The sequence below is a fragment of the Nicotiana tabacum genome, chromosome 22 (assembly GCF_000715075.1).
Source record: "Nicotiana tabacum cultivar K326 chromosome 22, ASM71507v2, whole genome shotgun sequence".
Taxonomy (NCBI): domain Eukaryota; kingdom Viridiplantae; phylum Streptophyta; class Magnoliopsida; order Solanales; family Solanaceae; genus Nicotiana; species Nicotiana tabacum.
This window is the reverse complement of record NC_134101.1, coordinates 196,737,686-196,762,272: the sequence shown is the minus strand read 5'-3', so window position 1 is coordinate 196,762,272 and position 24,587 is coordinate 196,737,686. Positions and strand designations below refer to the sequence as shown.

The following is a 24,587-nucleotide window of genomic DNA, read 5'->3' as shown; positions in this document are numbered from 1 at the left end:
CGTCTTTGATGCCTCAAATTGACATCCTTCTATTTGAACAAGTAATGGAGGCTACGATGATCAGTAAACACCTCACAAGACACACCATACAAATAATGCCGCCAAATCTTCAATGCGTGAACTATGGCAGCCAACTCCAAATCATGGATAGGGTAGTTCTTCTCATGGGGCTTCAACTGACGAGAAACATAAGCAATAACTCTACCCTCCTGCATCAACACACACCCAATACCAACTCTCAAAGCATCATAATACAAGGTATATGAACCTGAAGCTGATGGCAAAACTAACACTAGAGTTGTGGTCAAGGCAGTCTTGAGCTTCTGAAAGCTCTCCTCACACTCATCCGACCACCTGAATGGAGCAACCTTTTGAGCCAAATTGGTCAAGGGTGATGCTATAGATGAAAATCCCTGAACAAACCGACGGTAATAACCCGTCAAACCAAGAAAGCTACGAATCTCTGTGGCTGAGAACGGTCTGGGCCAACTCCGAACCGCCTCTATCTTCTTCGGATCAACCTAAACACCCTCGTTGGACACCACGTGCCCCAAGAATGCCACTGAACTGAGCCAAAACTCACACTTGGAGAACTTTGCATAAAGCTTCTCCTCCCTCAATCTCTACAACACAACTCTCAAATGCTTCGCGTGCTCCTTTTGACTATGCGAATACACCAGAATATCATCAATGAAAACTATGACAAACGAGTCGAGATAAGGCCGAAACACGCTGTTCATCAAATGCATGAATGTTGCTGGGGCATTGGTCAGCCCAAAAGACATCGCAAGGAACTCATAATGAACATATTGGGTCGTGAAAGTTGTCTTAAGAATATTCGAGTCCCTGATCTTCAACTGGTGATAACCTGAACGGAGATCAATCTTGGAGAACACTCTCGCTCCCTGAGCTGGTCAAACAAATCATCGATACGAGGCAAAGGATACTTGTTCTTGATTGTTACTTTGTTCAAATACTTGTAATCAATGCACATCCTCATTGTGCTATTCTTCTTCTTCACAAAAAGAATAGGCGCACCCCAAGGCGACACACTAGGCCGAATGAAACCCTTATCAAGGAGTTCCTGAAGCTGCTCCTTTAATTAGTTCAACTCCGATGGTGCTATATGGTACGATGGAATAGAAATGGGCTGAGTGTCCGGCACAAGATCAATACTAAAATCAATATCCATGTCCGGTGGCATGCCCGACAGGTCTGCAGAAAACACATCGGGAAAATCCCTCACAACAGGAAGAGAATCAATACTAGGAGTCTTTGCACTGACATCCCTCAAAAAGGCTAAGTATGAAAGACAACCTTTCCCAACCATCTATTGGGCCTTCAAGAACGAAACCACCCTACTAGGGACAAAATCAGTCGAACCTCGCCACTCAATCTATGGCACACCCGGCATAGCCAACGTCATTGTCTTAGCATGACAGTCCAAAATAGCATGACATAGAGATAGCCAATCCATGCCTAATATCACATCAAAGTCTACCATACAAAGTAATAACAGGTCCACATGGGTCTCTAGACCCCCAATAGTCACCAAACACGACCGGTACACACGGTCTACAACAACAGTATCGCCCACCAAGGTAGATACACAAACAGATGAAATAAGAGACTCACGGGGCGTATCCAAATAACGAGCAAAATATGATGACACATATGAAAAAGTGGAACCGGGATCAAATAACACAGAGGCATCTCTGTGGCAGACTGAGACAATACCTGTAATAATAACATCGCAAGCAATAACATTGGGTCTAGCTGGAAGTGCATAGAAACGGGCCTGACCGCCACCTGATCGACATCCCCCTCTAGGGCGACCCCTAGCTGACTGACCTCCACCCCTAGCTAACTTGGTAGGTGGTGGTGAAGTAACTAGTGTTGAAGCCAATAGCTGACTTCTCTGTTGAGATGAACCTCCAAGACGACGAGGACACTACCTCCACATATGAATTAAATCTCCACACTCATAGCAACCCCCGAGTGCTTGAGACGGGGACTAAAGGGAACCCCTAGCAAAGGAATGACTAGCAGATGCACCTGGCATAGAAGAGCCCTGAACTGATGGAGCACGGGACGAACTCTAGGCTGGAAGGGCACTGAGTGATAAATGGCCCTGATGAGAACTGTGAGAACCATGACCCGATGATGCCCCATGATAACCTGTGCGAGCTGACTGAGCATGTCTGAATGGACGGCCTCTACCATGCTAGAACTGACCCCTCGAAGGAGCACCACCATAACTACCAGATCCTCGAGGCCTCTTGGCCTCCCTCTCATCTCGATCCTGGCGATGAACTGACTCAATCTCACAAGCAATGTCAATAACTTCCTCAAAAGTAGCACCAGACACCCTCTCGCTGGTTATAAGAATCTGAAGCTGATACGTGAGGCCATCAAAGAACCTCTTAATCCTCTCTCTCTCTCCGTAGGAACCAACCAAACAGCATGACGAGCTAACTTCAAGAACCTCATCTCATACTGTATCACAGTCATATCTCCCTGACACAACCACTCGAACTGCCTGCGCAGCTCCTCTCTGTGAGACTGTGGCACATACTTCTCCAAAAAGAGAACGGAGAACTGCTGCTAAGTAAGGGGTGTTGCACTAACAGGCCTACGCCTCTCATAAGCCTCCCACCAAATGAAGGCAACTCCAGAAAACTGAAAAGTAGTAAATGCGACCCTGCTGGTCTCCAGAATACCCGTTGTACGAAGAATCCTCTAACACTTGTCCAAGAAACTCTAGGCATCCTCGCCCTCTATACCACTGAACGTCGGAGGCTGACGTCTACCAAACCTCTCCAACCTGCGCTACTATCCTCTGGCATAGTAGGAGCTACATAGTCCTGAACAGTTGTAACCGGCTGGGCTGGATGTGCCCCCGGTGTCTGAAGTCCCTGCACGACTTGCTCAGGTGTATGAGCGGCAGGAGTCTGAGTGCCTCTCCCGACCTGAGAAGTAGCTGCGGTTGTAATAACTGAGACCGCTTGAGCTAGGCTAGTGCATACTGATAGAATCTGGGCCAGGGCCTCCTAAAGACCTGGAATCACAATGGACACAACTGGTGCCTGAGCTGGTGGTGCTGGAGCGTCCACAACTGGGACCTGATCATGAACTGGGGCAGCTAGTGGATCTGCGGGTGCTGCCCTAGCCGCTGTGCGGGCTACACCCCTGCCCCTACCACGGCCTCGACCACATCCTCGGCCTCTAGTGGCCCCAGTTGGTGGTACTAGTGGTCATCCATCCTAACTGGTAGCATGTGTCCTCACCATCCGTGAGAGAATAGAATAACAGAAGTTTAGTACTCGGGTCAACAGATTCGCACGACAAGAATTTCAAGAATATGAAGTTTTACTAAAGGTTTTGCAGCCTCCCGAGAATAAATACAGACGTCTCCATATCGATCTGCGAGACTCTACTAAACTTGCTCAGGACTCGTAAGACCTATGTAACCTAGGCTCTGATACCAACTTGTCACGACCCTAAACCGGACCCGATCGTGATGGCGCCTATCATGAAATAAGGCCAGCCGACGCAAACCCCCAAATCAATTAAACAGTTATAATAATTCATATTCAAGTCATAAATAAGCTATAAATCCCAAAACATATAGTAGAATAGAACAATGCAAAAAATAAACACAACCCGACATCGGGGTGTCACCAGTCATGAGCGTCTAAACATCAGTCTAAGAGTATGAAGAGATTACATAGTCTATTACAAGGCTATTACAAAGGAAAATAAGGATAGGAAGGAGAAGCACTGGGCTGCAAACGCCGAGCAACTACCTAGTCAACTCCGAACAAGCCTGCAGTGGAAGAAAATCAGCCCTCGCTAGCGTGGCCCGAGACTCCTGAATCTGCACACAGGGTGCAGGGAGTAATGTGAGTATGTCAACTCAGTAGGTAATAAAAGTAAAGGCATCCGAGTGATAAGAAAATACGTAAAACACAGCAAAATGTTACAATGAGGCAGTATAAAATCAGAACAATGCAATAAACAGTAAAAAGCTCATAGAAACACCTTAGTTCAGTAAAAACCTCTTTAAAACATCTTTTAGCAGTTTAAACGAGTGAATGAAAAACATGGAGAAAAGATAGATACATAAAATCATCCCCTCGGGCAAAATACCAACAGAATTAGCCTCTCGGGCTATCTCGCAATCACTCGTATCAGCTCATCGGGCAATAGCACAGAACAACATCAGTACCTCAGGCTATATCACATCTCACACTGGGTACCCACGCTCATTGGGGGTGTACAAACTCGGGGAGAGGCTCCATACAACCCAAGCACAATATCAATCCATCTCGTGGCATGATCAAACAGGCACTCGGCCTTGATAAGAAGCCACCTTGTGGCGTAACAAATCAGGCCCTCAGCCTCATAATCATGAATCAGTATAATACTGCTACGGCGCGCAGCCCGATCCTATAATAACCTCACAACACAGGCCCTCGTCCTCACTCAGTCAGAAATCTCTCAAAGCCACTCGGGCACAGTAAAATATGATGCTCAGCCCAAAATATCATTTAAGATGTCAAAACTGAGTCAATATGGCTGAGTTATGAAAACAGTAGAATACAGCATGACTGAGTACAAATATGAAGTCAAAATAGTGAGGAATAGTAGTAAAAATCCCCTAAGGGTCCAAAATAGTTGGCACGAGGCCCAAATATGTCATTAAGCCCAAAACATGATGATAGCAAACAATTTTCAACCAAATACGCGGTTAAACAGTCATACTAGATAGACTAAGTCACAATCCCCAACGGTGTACGACCCTACGCTCGTCATCTAGCGTGTGTGTCACCTCAAAGTAGCACAACGATGTGAAATCCGGGGTTTCATACCCTTAGGACAGCATTTACAATCATTACTTACCTCTATCCGGCCTACACTCTAGCCTGCGATGCCTCTGCCCCTTGAATCAGCGTCCGGATGCTCCAAATCTATTCAAAAACAGATTTATACCATCAAAATATACTAAGAGAACAAAGCCCACTCGAAACTTATCAATTTACATCAAAAATTCCAAAATTGGCCAAACCCAACCCCTAGGCCCACATCTCGGATTCCGATAAAAATTATAAAACTAGAATCCTTACACTCTTACGAGTTTATAATATCAAATACATTAAAATCCGACCACAAATGGCCCCTCAAATCCCTAGATTTAGGTCTCCAATTTCCAATCCCTAACATCCAATTTTAGGCTTTAGATTCCACAAATTCCATGATAAATTTGGTATAAATCACATTACAATCAAGTATTAAGTCCATAAATCTTACCTCCAAGTGTTTCTCCTTGATTCCCTCTTCAATCCTCTTCAAAAAGCTCTAAAAGCACTCATCAATGGTGAAATATGGCCAAAATCGCGAAAGTGGGTCTTTTAAACATTCTGCCCAGCTTTTAAAATTCCTTCACTGCGATCGCAGAAAATGCCTCGCGATCACGAAGCACAAAAATCTAGCTTCCCTCATTTAACCTTACGCGATCGCGAAGCAATACCTCACAGACCCACGCGATCTCAACCAACACCACGCGATCGTGAAGCTACACCACACAGACCCACGTGATCGCAACACGCCTCATGCGATCACGTAGGGCAACTCTTCCTTAGCCCCCAAAAAGCCTACGTGATCGCGACCCCTTATACGTGATCGCGATGAACAAAAACGTCTGCAACAGACCTAAAGAAATCTGCAACTCCTCAACATGCAATTCGATCCGTTTAACCACCCGAAACTCACCCGAGGCCCTCGGGACCTCAACCAAACATGCCAACATATCCCATAATATCATTCAAACTTGTTCCAACCCTCGGAACACTCAAAACACCAAATTTGTATCGGATTCAAACCTAAGAATTCCAAAAACTTCCAAATTCCGCTTTCGATCAAAAAGTCTATCAAACCTCGTCCGAATGACCTGAAAATTTGCACACACATCACAATGACACAACGGACCTACTCTAACTTCCGGAATTCCATTCCGACCCCTATCAAAATCTCACCTATCAACAGGAAAACTCCAAAATTTCAATTTCGCCAATTCAAGCCTAAATATACTCTGGACCTCCAAAACACATTCTGATCACGCTCCTAAGTCCCAAATTACCTCCCAAAGCTATCCAAACCATCTAAATTCACATTCGAGCCCCTTTTCATATAAGTCAACATCCGGTTAACTTTTCCAACTTAAGCTTACTTAAAAGAGACTAAGTGTCTCAAACCTTACCAGAACTTCTCCGAACCCGAACCAACCAACCTGATAACACATAATACAACTGAACAAGATAATAATAAGCATAAATCGGGAAAATGGAGTGGTAACTCACGAAACGACCAGCCGGGTCATTACATTATTACATTTCTCTCCATACCCGGCCTCATAAAGGACTAGGTCATACCCGATCTCAAGAGGTTTCGATTATACCTGGCCTTAACAGGACTCAACATAGTCGGCTACAAGAGGACTTGGTATCCTCACATCGCACATCACTCTATACCCGGCCTCATTGGGGACTCGATCGTATCCGGCCTCACAATGTCTCGGATGTACCCGGTTTTAATAGAACTCTTTGTATCCTGCCTCACAATGTCTTGGATGTACCCGGTCTCAATAGAACTCTGTGTATCCGGCCTTAAGAGGACTTGTTAACCACACATCATCGTACCCGACCACACAAGGGTTCAATAATATCTCACATCATGCTTCACCATACCCAACTAATCAGTGGTTGCACAATAGGTGTCATACCTGATCGACTATAGCGCGGCTCGATAAAGTAAAATACATAGTGCAATGCATAGTCAATTTCAAGAAATACAAGGACCAACTTAGAATGAATCATATTTTTTTAGACTCAATGGAATTGTCAAGTAAGGATTTCAATACAAGAATAGAAACAACACTATTGAGAAAGATAAGACCTTAGGACGAATCAATCTCATTACAAAGAAATCCTCGAAGGAGGGAGAAACGCTCATACCAAGTCATGACAAGAAGAAAGTTATCCTACCTACTTTGTTGAAGAACTAGTTACTCTCATATGGTGTTTAACTCCGCCTCCAATGAATCTCCAGGACCAACACAACAAGGAAATGAATATTATATTGATGATTAAAGCTTCCTCATGCTCAATCTGTTAGATTCACCTTCGATTTCGCCTGAGACTATTTGGGGAATTCTAATGGGGGGATTGAGAGAGTTTGAGTGAATTTAGAGTGGGTGATACTTCCTAAGAAAATGCAAGAGAAAGAGTCATTCTACCTTTTATACCATATCCATCTTAGGAAATTCTGCCGCCCCATATGCAAAATGGTCGCCCCACATTGGTTGTTGTGCCCAGTGGGACATCTGGCAAAACTTGTTCGTATGGAGTTTCCTTTTCTGCCCGATGATGTGTCTCCATCTGATTGGTTTCTCTTAAACCTCATAGATCCTCCAACTTTATATATGGGGTGTAACGTCACCCCCACCCCTCGGAACATTTTTCCTCGAATGTTGAATTATACTCACTCCTTTAGTCATTCTGAGTAGAACTCACCATAGTCGTTCCATTGTCGCCTCCCGTGGTTTGGAATAAATGTATATACTTGAATTTCATATCTTCTTCAGCTTCCCAAGTCATTTCTTCCACATTGTTGTTCTTCCAAAGTACTTTAATTGAAGCTACTTCCTTGGTTCACAACTAGCACACTTGACGATCTAAGATGGCCACCGGAATTTTTTTTGTAAGTTAGGTCCTATATGACTTGAATATCTTCAATTGCGGTAGCACATGATGGATTACTCAAGCACTTTCGAAGCATAGACACATGAAATACTGGATGCACTGCTTCCAATTTTGGGGGCAACTCAAGCTTATAAGCCACTTGACCACTTTTTTGAATAATTTGGTACGGTCTGATATACCAAGGGTTGAGTTTACCTTTCTTACCAAACCTCATTATGCTTTTCATAATCTACACCCTTAAGAACACTCAATCTCCCATAGCAAACTCCAAATCTCATCGTCGGTCGGAGTAAGACTTCTGCCTACTTTGGGTGGCCAACAATCGATTACGAATTGTCTTCACACAGCTTCTTGTACTAACTCAGAACCCATTAACTTAGCTTCCCCAACTTCAAACCAACCGATAGGGGATTTCACTTTCATACACATAGGTCCTCATATGGTTCTATTTGAATACTAGCATGGTAGTTGTTGTAAGCAAATTTGATAAGTGGCAGATGATCTTCTCAACTCTCTTTAAAGTCGAGAACACAAGCTCGTAACATATCCTTGAGCGTCTGAATGGTGCGTTTGTCCTGGTCGTCGATTTGTGTATGTAAAATCATACTGAGGTTGATCCTCGTACCCAATCCTTTTTTGAATGATCTCCAAAATTTAGCCGTGAACTTGGCACCTCTATCCGATATGATGGAATCATGGAGTCGAACTATTTCTCTGATGTATAGCTTGGCGCAGTCTTCTGTGGAGAAGGTAGTCTTAACCAGTAGAAAATGAGCTAACTTAGTAAGTCTATCCATGATAATCCATATGGAATCAAATCTTCTGCGTGATCATGGTAATTCGGTAACAAAAACCATGTTGATCATCTCCCATTTCCAGGTCGTAATTTCCATACTTTGTAGTAATCCTCCCGGTTTCAGGTGTTCAATCTTAACTTGTTGGAATCTTGGACATTGGGCGACGTATTTAGCAATGTTCCTCTTCATGACATTCCACTAGTATAACTGCCAAAGATCTTGATACATCTTGGTTGATCTCGCGTGAATAGAGTATCGGGATTAATGAATCTCTGCCATAATTTGCTCTCGGAGTCCCCCAATATTGAGTACACATAATCGGTCTTTATATCTAAGGACCCTATCCTCGAATAGCTCGAATGCTAGCTCTATTTGAAAGGGAATGCTTTCCCTTATTTTTACCAAAGTTGGATCGTCAAATTGTCGTGTCTTTAGTTCTGCCACTAGCAAGGATTCGGAAGCGCTTCGAACTGTGGCTCCCCTGTTACCAGTATCGATTAGCCGCACATTTAAGTTATCCAACCATTACAAATATTTAGTTATTTCCAACTTATAATCTTCCACGTGTCTTAAGCTGCCCATGGACTTCCGACTTAATGCATCAGCAACAATATTGGCCTTCCCGGGGTGGTACAAGTTATCAACATCGTAATCATTTAACAATTCAAGCCATCTCCGCTGCCTCAGATTTAATTCCTTTTGCTTGAATATGTATTGCAAGATCTTAAGATCGGTGAATATGTTGACATGAACTCTATATAGGTAATGACACCATATATTTAAGGCAAATATAACGGGTGTTAGCTCCAGGTCATGAGTGGGATAGTTTTGTCTGTGCTTCCTTAGTTGTCTTGAGGCATAAGCAGCAACTCTCTCGTGTTTCATTAAAACACTGCCCAATCCTACTCTAGAGGTATCACAATATATAACGTACACCCTGGGTCCTTCAGGAAGGGTTAGCACTGGCGCCGAGGTTAACTTGTCCTGTAAATTCTTGGAAGGTCTTCTCACAATGATCAGTCCACCAAAATTTTGTTGCTTTATGCGTCAAACTCGTTAACGGAGAAGCTATGGATGAGAAATTTTTTGCAAATCTTTGGTAGTAACCGGCTAAGCGAGTTTAGCTAGAACTCGCACTTGGAAAACTTGGCGTACAATTTGTGAACCCCCGTCGTGTGTGTAGGACCTTTCACAAGTGCTTTGCGTGCTCCACTTCTGATCAAGAATACACCAGAATATCATCTATGAACACGATCAAGAAGACATCCAAAAATGGTTTGAACACTCGATTAATCAAATCCACAAAAGTCATTGGTGCATTTGTTAGGCCAAAGGACATGAAGAGAAACTCGTAATGGCCATATCTGGTCCGAAAGGCTGTCTTCGGAATATCTTCTTCCTTTATTCTCAACTGATTGTACCCATATTTGAAATCAATCTTCGAAAAATACTTAGCACCTTGCAATTGGTCAAACAAATCATCAATTCTCGGGAGTAGATACTTGTTCTTAATGGTTACCTTATTCAGTTGTCGATAATCAATGCACATTCTCAATGAGCCATCTTTTTTTCAAACAAACAGTACTAGGGCTCCCCACGGGGAGATTTTGGGTCGAATGAAGTCCTTATCAAGAAGGTCATTCAACTGATTTTCTAATTTCTTCAACTCGGCAAGAGCCATCTTGTACGGAGGAATAGATATCGGTTGTGTATTAGGTGGCACGTTGATAGCAAACTCGGTCTCTCTCTTAGGAGGGATACTCGGGAGCTCATCAGGGACACCTCGGGAAATTCACTAACAACTAGTATCCATCGGAGGGTGGGAGGATTCGCTTTCGCATCTTGTACTTGCATCAAATGATAAATACACCCCTTCGAAATCATCTTTCGAGCCTTGAGGTAATAAATAAACTTCACTCTTAGCACTACAACATCACCCTTCTATTTAATAACGGGTTCTCCTGGAAAACTAAAGAGAACAACTTTCACCAAACAATCCACATTGGCATAACATGAATCCAGCAACTCCATCCCCATAATGATGTCAAATTCCATCATCTCTAATTCATTTAAATCAACTAAAGTGTGGTGGTCATGAATCATCACATCGTACCCTCGATATACTCATCTAACTATCATGGATTCACCAGGATGTGGACACTTCAAACGGCTGATGTAATATTTCAGGCTCTTTACCACATTTAATAGCAACAAATGGAGAAATGTACGACAGGGTGGAACATGGATCTATCAAAGCATACACATTAACGGAGAATATGGATAATATACTTGTGACCACATCCGGTGATGACTCATGATTATGTTGTCCCGACAATGTTCACCAGAGGTAGACGGTCAACCTCTACCTATACCCCTACCTACCAATGGTTGCATACCTTTCTCTTGAGGGCGTGCTGATGATGATGAAGCTGCTGCAGATCTCGTTGGTGGCACCATGTTACACACATCTCTTGTTGTTCAATAACCCATTATGTGACCAGGCTGTCTACAAGAATAGCATAAATTTGAACCCTAACGGCATTGTCCAAAATAATTTCAACCACACAGGCTACAATGCGGCTCTGGGGGACTTATACTACTAGGGTCTCTACCAAATTGCGAGTTCTGCCCTCGGGGATTCTAACTCTAGCCAGAATGAGGGGTTCGATCACGATGCTGACCCTGGGACTGTGTGGTTGCATTAGTTACTAGATAAGATGGGTACCAAGAGAATAGAGATTTGAACACACCTTGAGACTCACTCATATCACATGTAGATCAAGCCATCTTATGTTGACCCCGATCTTGCTCTCGAGTAGCTCGTTGTTGCCTTTTTCGATCTACCAAACTCTACGCATAAGCTTGAATGCGAGCAATGTACATGTTCGGACTCAGAGAAGCAGTAGTACACTCATTGATCAAATGTGGTCCAAAACTACCCACAAATCGTTGTACCATATTACTCATCTTAGCCATAACCAAAGGGACATACTTGGCCAAGGAGATGAACTGAATGTTGTACTCTCGGACACTCATGTTACCCTCTCCAAGCATAAGAATCTATCTTGCTTAGCTCAACAAAGCTCGATGGGCAAATACTACTGCAGAAACACCTCATAAAATTCCTTTCATCCTACTGGTGGAGCAAGAGGTCCCCTAGATTGCTCCCATGTTTCATACCAAATCACAACAATATCCCGCAATCTATATGAAACAAGCTCCACAGACTCCGCATTAGTGGCATGCATAACTCACAAGGTATGTTGCATCTGGTCTAGAAAATTCTAGGGATCTTCGTTTCAATATGTTCCTGTGAACACCAGGGGTTCCAAATATATGAAATACCGAACTCTCATATTAACTGCTCTATCTGAGGTGGCAGGGGCCTGACGCTAGGCCTGGGAGGCTACTAATCGGGTCAGCAATCGAGATACACTTCCCATATCTAGATCCTGTTCGAGCACAATCGAGGGAGGAATCGGAGGCTTATTAGCTTCTCTTTACCATTCGGGGGGTAATGGTGTTGTCCCTGAAACCTGGGTACCACCCTCATTAGGAATTTCTTGATGTTCCGGGGGGAGGTGGCACTCAGATGGTACCTTCTCCTACTTTTTTATTTAATCCTTGAATAATTTCCTAACGTCTCATGGTAGGCCTCGCTAAAAGATGGGGATAATAAATGAACACTTACGACCCCGCTCTAGTGCACGATCTAGATCAGATGAAAAGGTATTTATCCTAAATACCATGTAGTCTCCTACTTATAAGTATGTTGCAAGACATACCCATAAACAAAACTCTACTAGATACGGCCTGAAGACTCCCTAGGACTGACTTGCTCTGATACCAAGTTTGTCACACCCCAACCTTAGGAGGTGCGACCGGCACACGATTGCCAAAGGCCCGTGCGAACCGACGTCCATACTAACATTTCTTCAACATGCAAAATGGGTCAAAAATGCCTATGGATTGATACTCAAATGATCACAACAGACAACGGAAGAGACTTGAACATTAATTCATTTACGCATAGACACATCTGTTGCCATCAGAATTACAACCATCATTTATACATGTCCAAACACTAGTCTGCAAGTCTATAAGAATACCAAAGGACATATACATATACATAACTTGGTCGGTACAGGTCCCAACGTGCCAAAAATAACTGGAACATACACTTCGATACTTATTAGCATTTGAACAGCTACTCCAAAGAAGTGGAGTGCAACGACCAATAGCTGGGACAAACACCCTACTGGGGTAGGACGTCATTGGGTCTGTCTATACCTGTGTGTATGAACACAACGCCCAAAGAAAGGGGCGTCAGTACGAAAGAAGTACCGAGTATGTAAGACAATAACGTATGTGAATCAAGGGCATAAACATAAGAGATAGAAGTACACTAGCTTAACCTGGATATCATGGACAATTTATCGGTGGCGTATACTACTATAACCATGGAACATGAATGTATGCAAGCTTTTGTGAAATGAAGTCACTCTTTGGGGCCATGCATTAATTATAATATATGTATATATATTCAACCACTCTTTGGGGTATATCATTCATATTTCACTCCATACCCAGCCTTATAGAGGACTCGGTTGTACCCGGCCTCAGAAGGTCTCGACTGTACCCGGCCTTAACAGGACTCGGCGTACTCGACCGTAAGAGGACTCAGTAGCCTCATATCACACATCACTCCATACCCGGCATCATTGAGGACTCAGTCATACCCGATCTTAGGAGGTCTCGATTGTACCCGGTATCAACATAACTCGGCGTAACCGACCCCAAGAGGACTTGGTTATCTCATATCATTGTACCCGGCCACATAAGGGCTCGGTTATATCTCAAATCATGCTTCATCATACCCAACTAATTTGTGGTTGTACAATAGGTGTCATACTCGGCCGACAACACTATTGAGAAAGAGAAGACCATAGAACGAATCAATCTCATAACACAGAAATCCTTGATGGAGGGAGAAATGCTCATACCAAGAAGAAAGCTGACCTTATTGAAGAACTAGCTACACTCCTATGGTGGCTAACTCCGCCTCCAACGAATCTCCAAAATCAACACAACAAAGCAATGAATATTATAGTGATGGTTAAAGCTTCCTCAAGCTCAATCTACTAGATTTACCTTCGATTTTGCCTTAGACCGTTTGGGAAATTCTAATAGGGGGTTTGAAAGCGTTTGAGTGAACTTAGAGTGCGTGAAGTGATACTTCCTAAAAAAATGCAAGAGAAAGAGCTATTCTACCTTTTATACCATATCCAGCTTAGGAAATTCCGCCGCCTCACATGCAAAATGGGTCGGCACGCATTGGTTGTCGTGCCCGATGGGACAACTGGCGAAACCTGGTCGCATGCAGTTGGCTCTTCTGCCCGGTGACGCATAGCCATCTGATTGGTTGCACTTAAACCTCATAGATCCTCTAACTTCATATGTGGGGCGTACGAAAAATTGTGTTGAGAAGAGTAACATTGAGTGCTCTGATAACCCATTGTTTTGATTTTAGTTTAAAATTTGTCATATTAGTTGTAACGAAGTTTTACTCTCATCTTTCGTGAAGGAACAGAAAAAAAAAATCTCCAATTTGCCGCAACTCTATGTTGTCATATGTAAATAAAAGATCATAGATTTCGAAAACATGAAATTGCAACACTTGTAGATGGCTTTGTAGTCTACTGACTACTGGTAAGTGGTCACACTGCCGATGATCTTACGTGTGAATTGTTGCACGCTTGATTAGAGAAATTAGCAAAACCTTTGGGAGTTATGTCTCAGTCCGCATCTGTCAAGCAAAATATGCGATAAGTCATGGGAAAAAAAAGAGAAGGGGAAAGAATTGAAGTCAGACACATGATTTTACAAAATGAAACTTAGCGCAAGCAGCAAGTTTAAAGGCAGCAAATCTCGACTAAAATTTCAAGCTTGTGACAAGTGAGAAAACTTTATATAGCATGAAGGAAAGAAGAAAACATATAAGAGACAGAAAAAACGAATTATATTTAAGGATAAACTTCATTAAGGCTCTGATTAACGTTACATCTGAAATCCAACTCAAAATTGCCGCTTTCCTCATTGTGATGTCTCAGAAATTTGCAAATAAAGGGCATGGAAAACATCTAATCACAATGCTGAATTCGAGCCACTTTGGCAAACTCCAATAATCTAGGAATCAGAAACCTAGCAGTGTCAAGAAATATTCATCTAAATTGAACCAAAAAGACCAGATGGTGATTATTTGCTAATGTCCAGATGAAGTGATTTTGTTTCCTCAAAAAGTTGGAGCTTAGAGAAAATAGATCCCCCAGACTGCTCCATCGCGCTCATATGCTGTTATGTTAAGATAGATGAATCGGCCAAAAGCTGATATCAGATTAATGAACACAGTATCTAATAACCAATAACATATCTCGTTTGGAGATCCCAGTACTGCCTCGATTGCTTCACTGATTCAGCTCGTTCAGAAGCATGTCTTTGCTTCCAATACTGCTTATATCTGAAAATTCAAACAATCGTCACACACATTATAAGCTAAGAATTTAAAAACGTAATCCCCTTTTGTAAAAGTTGAGTATGAATAGGAATAAGAAAATGAACCATCTCTGTTGATAAGGAAAAAATATATACTCCATTACTCTATGTTACAGACCTTTTCTTCAGAAGCAAATCTAATTCCATCATATGCACAGCATTAGCATAAGTTCCAACCTGCAACAGTAAAATAGGAGGACATGCTGATTAATTCATTCCTCAGGAGCCGATAGCCACTTACTATTCTGCTCTAGCTTTGAGTGCACCTCTCATTTCCCACTTAAATTGTTCTTTAGTGTTCAACGTGGAATGATTTCTTTAATGTCTCAGAAGAGCTACACTCCTGCGTACTGTTTAAGCAATTATTTCTTTCTGCTATATTGGTATAAGATGGCTCTTGAATAAACCTTTTTGACAACGCTTCAGATTTCTCCACTTCTAGCAGACAACATAAAAGTACTTTTATTTTTGGTAAGGTTTGATTCCATTTTCCATTGAAAATGTTCTACCACAGAAAAATCTTAATTTTTTTGTTTTTGGGTTTTAGACAGAGAGGTCGGCAGCATGTGACAAAGGACGGAGGAGGATATGCTGGAAGTGGTTATGATTGGAATAATCTCTCAATAGGACGAAACGTTATTGTATAGTGGAGTGGTAAAAGGAATATCTACCTCGTTCTTCTGGAAATACATTTTAAATTAGCATGCGAAACTGAGACCATCTTGAGAGGTTTTTGCAAAGAGATTCTCATGGTTCTTTTCCAAACTGAAAGATATGCTTGCCCTCAGAATCAACTTAGCAAGATAGAAAATATCAAAGAGAAATTCTACTTCAGCATATCTTTCGATATTCATACAGGGAGGTTAACTGAAAACTGATTTTCAAAAATCAAATTGAGCTTCACTATGAAGAATACCAGAACCTTAAGTGGGCTAAACCAGAAATTCCCAGTGGTATTTGTGGGGTCCATACCTCACCTGCTAAAAAAGGAAAATGTGGTAAAGTTGGAGAAGACAAAATAGGAGGCTGGAAAATTTGCAAAAGTTTGGGCGGCTGGATTTTGTAAATTTTGAACCAATCAGATTGGTTGGGTAGGTGAAAATTGTGCCTATAAAAAGAGCTATTCATTCCTCATTGAAGACGCACCAAAAAAACGAGAGAAGTTAAGCAGAAAGCAAAGCAATGAGAGTAATCCACAGATTGTTGTCTGTGAGATAAATAATGAGTGGTAGTAATATTATAGTGGGATGTCTTTAAATAAAGAGTGTTATTTCTTTCAAAATTGTAGTGGTCTCTTGACACTACCAAGTTGTAATATTATAGTGGTTATATTGTTCCGCTCGGGTATTGTATTTTACCCCATTAAAAGAGTTGGTGTCGTTGTTACTCTCTTGTGTTATTATTATTTGTCGTGGATATTATTCTTGGGCGGGATTGTTATTTTTTCCCAACAACGTGGTATCAGAGTCATGGCAAATAATGGTCTGCTATCTTTTCAGTACCCCATCTCACAAAAGATAATTATGAGAAATGGTGTCTACGTATGAAAGTCATTCTTGGCTCTCAGGATGTATGGGAAATCGTAGACAGAGGGTATGCAAAACCCGATAATGAGGAATCTCTGCCTCAAAATGAAAAAGAGGTCTTGGCAAAGACAAGGAAGAAGGATCAACAAGCCCTCACGCTCATTCACCAATGTTTGGATGATGCCATGTTTTAGAAGGTGGCTGATGCTACCACCTTAAAGGAAGCTTGGAGGATTTTACAAAATTCTCTTCAAGGAGTTACAAGGTGAGGAAGGTAAAACTTCAAACTCTAAGGGCTGATTTTGAAGCTTTAAAATGAAAGAATCCGAATGCATCTCGGATTATTTTTCAAAAGTGAAGGCTGTTGTAAATCAACTAAGAAGATACGGGGAGGACATAGAAGATGTCCGTGTGGTAGAAAAGACCCTTCGCACTTTAACACCTAAATTTGATTTTGTGGTGTGTGCTATTGAAGAGTCAAAAGATTTAGACTCTATGACGGTGGAGCAATTTGAGGGTTCTTTATAGGCCCACGAAGAAAATATCAAAAGGAGACAAGAAGTGTCATTGGAACAACTTCTTAAAACTCAGGCATCCTTCAAGGATTATGGAGGTGAAACAAGCTATCGAGGAAACGGACGAGGATGAGGCCGTGGCGATCATGGAGGAGGAAGAAGTAATGGTAACAACTTCAACAATGAAGTTAAAATCCACCAAACATTCAGAGGTCGTGGTCGTAGATATAAAGGAGGAAGAGGACGTGGCTATTACCAAGAAAATAATGGACAAAGGTATGACAAATCAAAATTTGAGTGTTATAATTGTCATAAATTTGGCCATTACTCTTGGGAATGTCGTAGCAATATTGAAGACAAAGCTAACCTTGTTGATAACAAGAAAGAAGAAGATGAGTCAACATTGTTGATGGCACTCAAGGAAGAAGACAGAGATGATTGCAGCTCGTGGTATTTGGATAATGGAGCAAGCAATCATATGTGTGGATGCAAAGAGAAGTTTGTGGAGATCAATAAAACGGTGAGAAGTAATGTGTCCTTTGGAGATACCTCAAAGGTTCAAATCGAAGGGATAGGTACGATTCTGATCTCCTGTAAAGATGGTAGTCACAAGCTAATTCAAGATGTTTATTATGTGCCAAAATTAAAAAGTAATATTTTGAGTTTGGGCCAACTTCTTGAAAAGGAATATGACATCCACATGAAAAATATGCATCTTTGGCTTAGAGATTCAAGTGGAATTCTAATTGCTAAAGTGCATATGGCAAAGAATAGATTATTTTCTCTGGATCTTAAAACAATTGATGCAAAGTGTTTGAAGGCTAATATACAAGATGAATCATGGTGTTGGCACATGCGATTTGGGCACTTGAATTTTGAAGCACTCAAATCAATAGGAGAAAAGAACATGGTGCATGGGATACCATCAATCAACCATCCTAATCAATTGTGTGAAGCTTGTCTTCTTGGAAAACATGCAAGGAGGAGTTTTCCAAAGGAGGCCATGTCAAGATCAACCAAGCCGCTCCAGCTTGTTCATACTGATGTGTGTGGACCAATCAATCCACCCTCCTTTGGTAAAAGTAAATACTTTCTACTTTTCATTGATGACTTTAGTAGAAAGACTTGGGTTTATTTCTTAAGCCAAAAATCTGAAGCTTTTGCTACTTTTAAAAATTTCAAAGTACTTGTGGAGAAAGAAAGTGGCTATGAAATTAAAGCTTTAAGGTCCGATAGAGGAGGCGAATTCACTTCAAAAGATTTTAATGACTTCTGTCAGTCTCATGGAATTCGTCGCCCTCTAACGGTACCTTATTCACCCCAACAAAATGGAGTTGCTGAGAGAGAATCGAACGATTCTTAATATGGCTAGATGTATGTTGAAAGCTAAAAGTATGCCCAAGGAATTTTGGGCCGAAGCTGTTTCTTGTGCAGTTTATTTGAACAACAGGTCCCCAACAAGGAATATTAGAGATCAAACCCCTCAAGAAGCATGGAGTGGAAGAAAGCCAAGTGTAAAGCACTTGAGAATCTTTGGAAGCATAGCCTATGCTCATGTGCCACATCAAGGGGAGCAAAGCTTGACGATCGAAATGTCAAGCATGTGTTTGTTGGCTATGATACGAGTTCAAAAGGCTACAAGTTATACAACCCAAGCAGTGGCAAGGTGGTGGTAAGTCGCGATGTTGAATTTGTCTCGTGAGTTCGAGATGACGGACGTAGGGCTCATGTCATACTACTTGGGCCTAGAAGTGAAGCAGATGAAGGATAGAATTTTTATCTCTCAAGAAAGCTATACAAAAGAGATATTGAAGAAGTTCAACATGCTCGATTGCAACCCCGTGAACACACCGATGGAAAGTGGGACAAAATTGTCCAAGTTTGATGAAGGCGAAAAAGTGGATCCCACATTTTTCAAAAGTCTTGTGGAAGTTTGAGGTACTTGAATTGTACCAGGCCAGATATACTCTTTGCAGTTGGAGTAGTAAGCCGGTTCATGGAAGCTCCTACCTCCACTCACTTGAAGATCACTAGAAGAATTCTTCGTTACCTAAAAGGTACGATCGACTTTGGGTTATTTTTCAACCTCGTGGGATATTGTGATAGTGATTATGCGGGAGATATTGATGATAGAAAAAGTACAATTGATTTTGTATTTTTCTTGGGTGATTCTGTTATTTCTTGGAGCTCAAAGAAACAGTCCATAATTACTCTCTCGACTTGTGAAGCGGAATATATATCAGCAATATCATGTATCTGTCATGCTATTTGGCTAAGAAGATTATTGAAGGAGCTCAATTTGCCACAAATTGAGGCTATAGAGATTTGTATTGATAAAAAATCTACACAGGCACTTGCCAAGAATCCGGTGTATCACGATCGAAGCAAGCATATAGATACAAGATATCACTTCATCAGAGAGTACATTGCCAAGAAGGAAGTCGAGCTCAAATATGTGAAGTCTCATGATCAAGTTGCAGACATTTTTACAAAGCCTCTCAAGTTTGAAGATTTTCAGAGATTGAGAACAAGACTTGGATTGAAGAAAAAAAATCAAAATTAAGGGAGAGATTTGTGGGGTCCATCCCTCACCTACTAAATAAAGAAAAATGTGGTAAAGTTGGAGAAGACAAAATAGGAGGCTGAAAAATTTGCAAAAGTTTGGGCAGCTGGACTTTGTAAATTTTGAACCAATCAGATTGGTTGGGTAGGTGAAAATTGTGCCTATAAAAGGAGCTATTCGCTCCTCATTGAAGATACTCCAAAAAAACGAGATAAGCTAAGCAGAAAGCAAAGCAATGAGAGTAGTCCACAGATTGTTGTCTGTGAGATAAATAGTGAGTGGTAGTAATATTATAGTGAGGTGTCTTTAAATAAAGAGTGTTATTTCTTTAAAAATTGTAGTAGTCTCTTGACACTACCAAGTTGTAATATTATAGTAGTTATATTGCTCCGCTCGGGTATTGTATTTTACCCCAATAAAAGAGTTGGTGTCGTTGTTACTCTCTTGTGTTATTATTATTAGCCGTGGATATTATTCCTGGGCAGGATTATTATTTTTTCCCGACAGTATTTTGCATTCGCCAAATCCGTATCTTGGTTCATGTTTTTCTCTTTCTGCATTTGCTAGATTCCGGAGTTTGTTACAAAAGATGCCATATATATATATATACACACACACATATACATACATGCATAGTTAGTGTTGCATTCTACAATTAAGTAATGATGCTACTGTGCAATATATGCCCTCAAAGTGACAGGAAAAACTACTGAGAAACAAGATTGTACAATAGTGCAAAGAAAAGGTTACCTCTCTGCAAACTGGACATTTTGACTCCTTACTTGCAGCCTTAATACCTTGGAAAATCATCACAGAAGCTGCAGAGCAAGCACAAGATTTGCAGAAAAGATGCCCACAGCCTAAAGCGTATGGATTGAAGACCATATCCTAGAATTCATGAACAAGTGAGTGATATCATGCCAAGGAAAGGATACAAATATCATGGTTTTATCAAGTGAATTGCTTACCAAGCAGATTGGACAAGTCAGATCGTACTCTAGTTTTACAGAATCTGGAAACATCAAAGTCATAATAGGCTCTGTATCACTGAGATTGCAAGAAAATTGACTGAAAAGCTCATTAGACTTCCCACCATTTGATTCATTGAAATTCAAATATAAAGCCCCTAGTTCAATCAACCATGGTGATTGTAGAATCTCTAGGCGTTCAGCACGCATCTTCGATTTAAAGTTCCTCCCATTCACCGAGCAATGAACCTGCATAGAGATGTGCCCGTTTAAAAAGAAAAGAATAAAGTGAAAAAAGGTTTCACATCAAACTGCTGCTCAAGAAAAACATGACACATGAAACTGTCACTTACTTTATCATATTTCTTAAGGATCTTTTGCATAGCAATAGCATTCATCATTGCATATTCAATTAATATTTGGCACTCTTGCATCATGGCTTGCTGATCATTCTTGAAACATTGACGCAAGGTTACCAGGTACTTTTGCATACCGGGAGCAGTATGAAGTTGGAGAAGTCTTCTCACTCTAGAACTGAAGCAACCAGCAATATCAGAAGCCTCCTTCTTCAATTCAGAAAAGAACTTCTGATCACACACTAGAAGAATTCAAAAGTTCATAGTTAAAGGCTGTTGCAGAGGAGAATCAAATGAAGCATGTTAAATGTAAAAGGTATCCAAAAATTTAAAAGGAAAGTATATAGATCCCGCAAAACTAGCGAAAAGAAATGCTATCTTAAGGTATAAACTAAAATGAATGAAAAAGAATCTGCAAAATGTAATGAAAATAGAAGAAAAAGAAAATTTGAGTCCAAAATACTCATTACTAACTGCAACAAGATCCTATTTGTGGATATACCAATGCAGCAAATGCTCTTACAATGCTCACTGCTGAATACACACAATACTACCTGTTATAACTTGTACATTGACAGCGAAAAAGATATGAATGCTTTCTAAAAAATAATTTAGATAATAATGCTTTCTAAAAAATGATTTTAATTCCTGAAGATGCACAAGTGGCACTCATGATAGTGGAGGCTTCCATCTTAACATCAAGAGTTTGGAGTGTTTCAAAAGAGCTTGGAAGGAAGACATAAGATTTACAATATGCTCAAATGGATGTTTGAAGGAAGAAAGTCAAGGCTCAGAGCGAGAAGAAACCAAAAAGAAGACTAATTTTGGTCCAAGCTTATTTAACACCTAGTTTAGGGGATATTTTAGTAATTCCTAAGAATAAATTGTTCGTCAGGCTTTCATTTTCCAAGATAGTTTTTGGATATTGGTGAAGGTTACCCCTCTCACAGGCATTCTCAAAGTCCAGTTTGAATAAAACAGTTGAATCATCTGTGCTCCTAATATTATCCGCCAATTCATTATCAACCATGACGCATCAGGTTTCTGCCTGCATAACACAAAATCTGTCTGAACCCAATGTCGTAATACCCTCTAGTATCAAACACAATCTAAAAGGCAACACCTGGGTCGCAATCTTTAAGATGCTAATAACAAGGTTGGTAGGTCTTATCATTATTCTTATGGAAATTGAGTTACCGCTGAAAAGGCCAGATCAAAGTAGAGGTGATAAATCTTTCCTGACACTCACAAAAACAACAACTACCCCTCAGTGGCAAACAAATTGGGGTCGACTATATGAATCCTCACTGACCATGTTTTCCCTTCATCTCAGACCAAAACACTATACAAAGTAAAATAAAAATAAAAATTACTAAAGGTTCTCTATATTACCTACCAACATAAGAATCTCTAATAGCGCGAAAAACTCCTATGAAGTATATGGCCTAAAGTAAATGAATTAATATGACTAAAACATATTCCCGACTAATTTCGCCTATATACATCTTCTCTTCCTTATCGTGTCCTTTCTTTCGCTAAGTCAGCATTGATTCCAAGAGATTACAGGTCTTTCGAGACAATTTCTTCTCAAAATAGTCATTTAAGATCTAACTGGCAACATCCCTAACAGCCTCAAGAAAAGCCACGATAAAACCCGCAAAAGTGTAGGGCCATATCTACAGCTATACACAAAAATGCACCTAACTTATTCCTTCTCTCAAGACCTTTAGAGGACGTTGCAATTATCCTAAGTATAGACTATAGAGCTCAACGATGGGTCTATTCTCATGAAATAGACTTCATATTAAGTATTGCTATATATGACTACTTGCCTAATTTTAATGGGAAGTTCTGCTTTATCTAATCTATAGATTACAACTATATGATTGTCCTTCTGCTTTTTCTACGTAGGGCCTCACTCGATGCACACAGATACTTTGTACAAAGAGAATATTCTCCACTAGCCATAATCTTAAGTTGGCCAAGTTAAGCTAGTATTGGTTGAGCTATCAGCTGCAATTTCATACTTCACATAAAAATTGCCTCTGGTTTCCTCCTTTTGGAGGTATCGAATGTGTAATTTTTATATCTTGTTCCTATCATTTCCTTTCTCTTTTTCACTATCGTACATAACTCAAAAATACTGCCCCTGTTTATACTTTCCAACATATAAAAGAAAACAATCTGCCGCCCATGAATTTCTCCCTAAATTTTGTACGAAGTAAAGGTTCCAGATTTTTATTTTGAAACACCTCGTATAGCATGTGTTGAAATAGATGGAGCTGTTAAACATGAGTGCAAAGGTTCAGCCAACTTAACACCTCCTAAGTTCAATGTAACCAGTTCACGGCTACAAAATTATAGTCAAATATGTGAGATTAGACATTTCTGAAGCTTTATGAATCATCCTTGATCATATCGCTCCATTTAACCTCATCTCAGGCAAATATCCAATTTATTATATATTCTCACCATACGGAATACCGGAATGGGTAAACCATAAAAGCAAATTCGGAAGCTTACTAGGTATAACTCCTATATTAATGCAAGTGCTTTTTGATCCACAAAAGACATCCTCCAACCCCCAAAGTCCCTGAATATAAAATTTACCCTCAAATTAAAAAGGGGAGGAAAAAGGACAATACGTACATTGGCAAGACTCGAATTGGCAATTCGAAGTTTCATGATCATCTTCTTCTCCATTAATAGAATTGGATTCCTTTAGAGCGGAAGCCCTACAAGCTCTGCAACTCTTGAGAACCTTCTTCAGCCTTTTGTATTCAACATGCGGCGAATATTTGTCCGAAACTTTCCCTTGATCGCCCTGCAGATATTCCATAAAAGTTTCTCCAAACTTCATGCTTAAATTAAATCCTTAACAATATCTTCTTCTTATTCTTCTCAGACCCAACCCGATTAATTCAGAAATTTCCAATTCCACACAAATTGAAGATCATGAATATCTTTGTTGTGGATTGGTAAATAAATAGGGGGTGGGGTTATGGTAATCTGAGAATCTTTTCTTTGGTTTCAAATATTGGCGTGTAGCCGCGGGCAAGCTTAGCTCGTTATTCGTTAAATTTAGGTCTTTATGTATAGCAGGGAAACCAAGAAACAGCTTGTTGCATGTCGTGCACGCGGTGGCAAATATCACAAGTCATGCATGTGTTTTTATTTCTGTTACTTTTACTTTTTTTGGAGAAATTAAGGAAATGTTCTTGCAGTCAAAATAATAACTCGAGAATATTTATTTTAGAAAATATCATAATTCATACTTATTTAGATAAAAATATTTATAAAATTTCAGCACATATATACATTGCATACCTTTGAATTATTCAATTTCACATGTTATATCTTATTAGTATTATATAATAGTGCAATTTTACTATATTTGTTTTTACTTATATATAATTGTATAGCCCAAAATTATACAACATACAGAGCAAATACATGAGCAATTTGCGCAAAATACCCATTGAGCTTAAAATAATTACACTTCTCAACCCATTTAAAAACTATTTATGATATATATATCTATCCATTTAAA

The 24,587-nt window shown here is 40.4% G+C and overlaps 1 protein-coding gene across 1 annotated transcript; it reads right to left on the bottom strand.

The window, feature by feature from the left end:
- Nucleotides 1–14,554: 14,554 nt before the first annotated feature.
- Nucleotides 14,555–24,138, bottom strand: LOC107770570 (putative E3 ubiquitin-protein ligase BAH1-like). Its single transcript, XM_016589891.2, has 6 exons — nucleotides 23,687–24,138; nucleotides 21,035–21,279; nucleotides 20,682–20,930; nucleotides 20,464–20,601; nucleotides 15,228–15,286; nucleotides 14,555–15,074 (listed from the first exon to the last, which is right to left on the bottom strand). Exons 1-6 carry the CDS (start codon nucleotides 23,895–23,897, stop codon nucleotides 14,969–14,971), a joined length of 1,008 nt encoding a protein of 335 aa, XP_016445377.1. The 5' UTR covers nucleotides 23,898–24,138; the 3' UTR covers nucleotides 14,555–14,968.
- Between the last annotated feature and the right edge of the window lie 449 nt (nucleotides 24,139–24,587).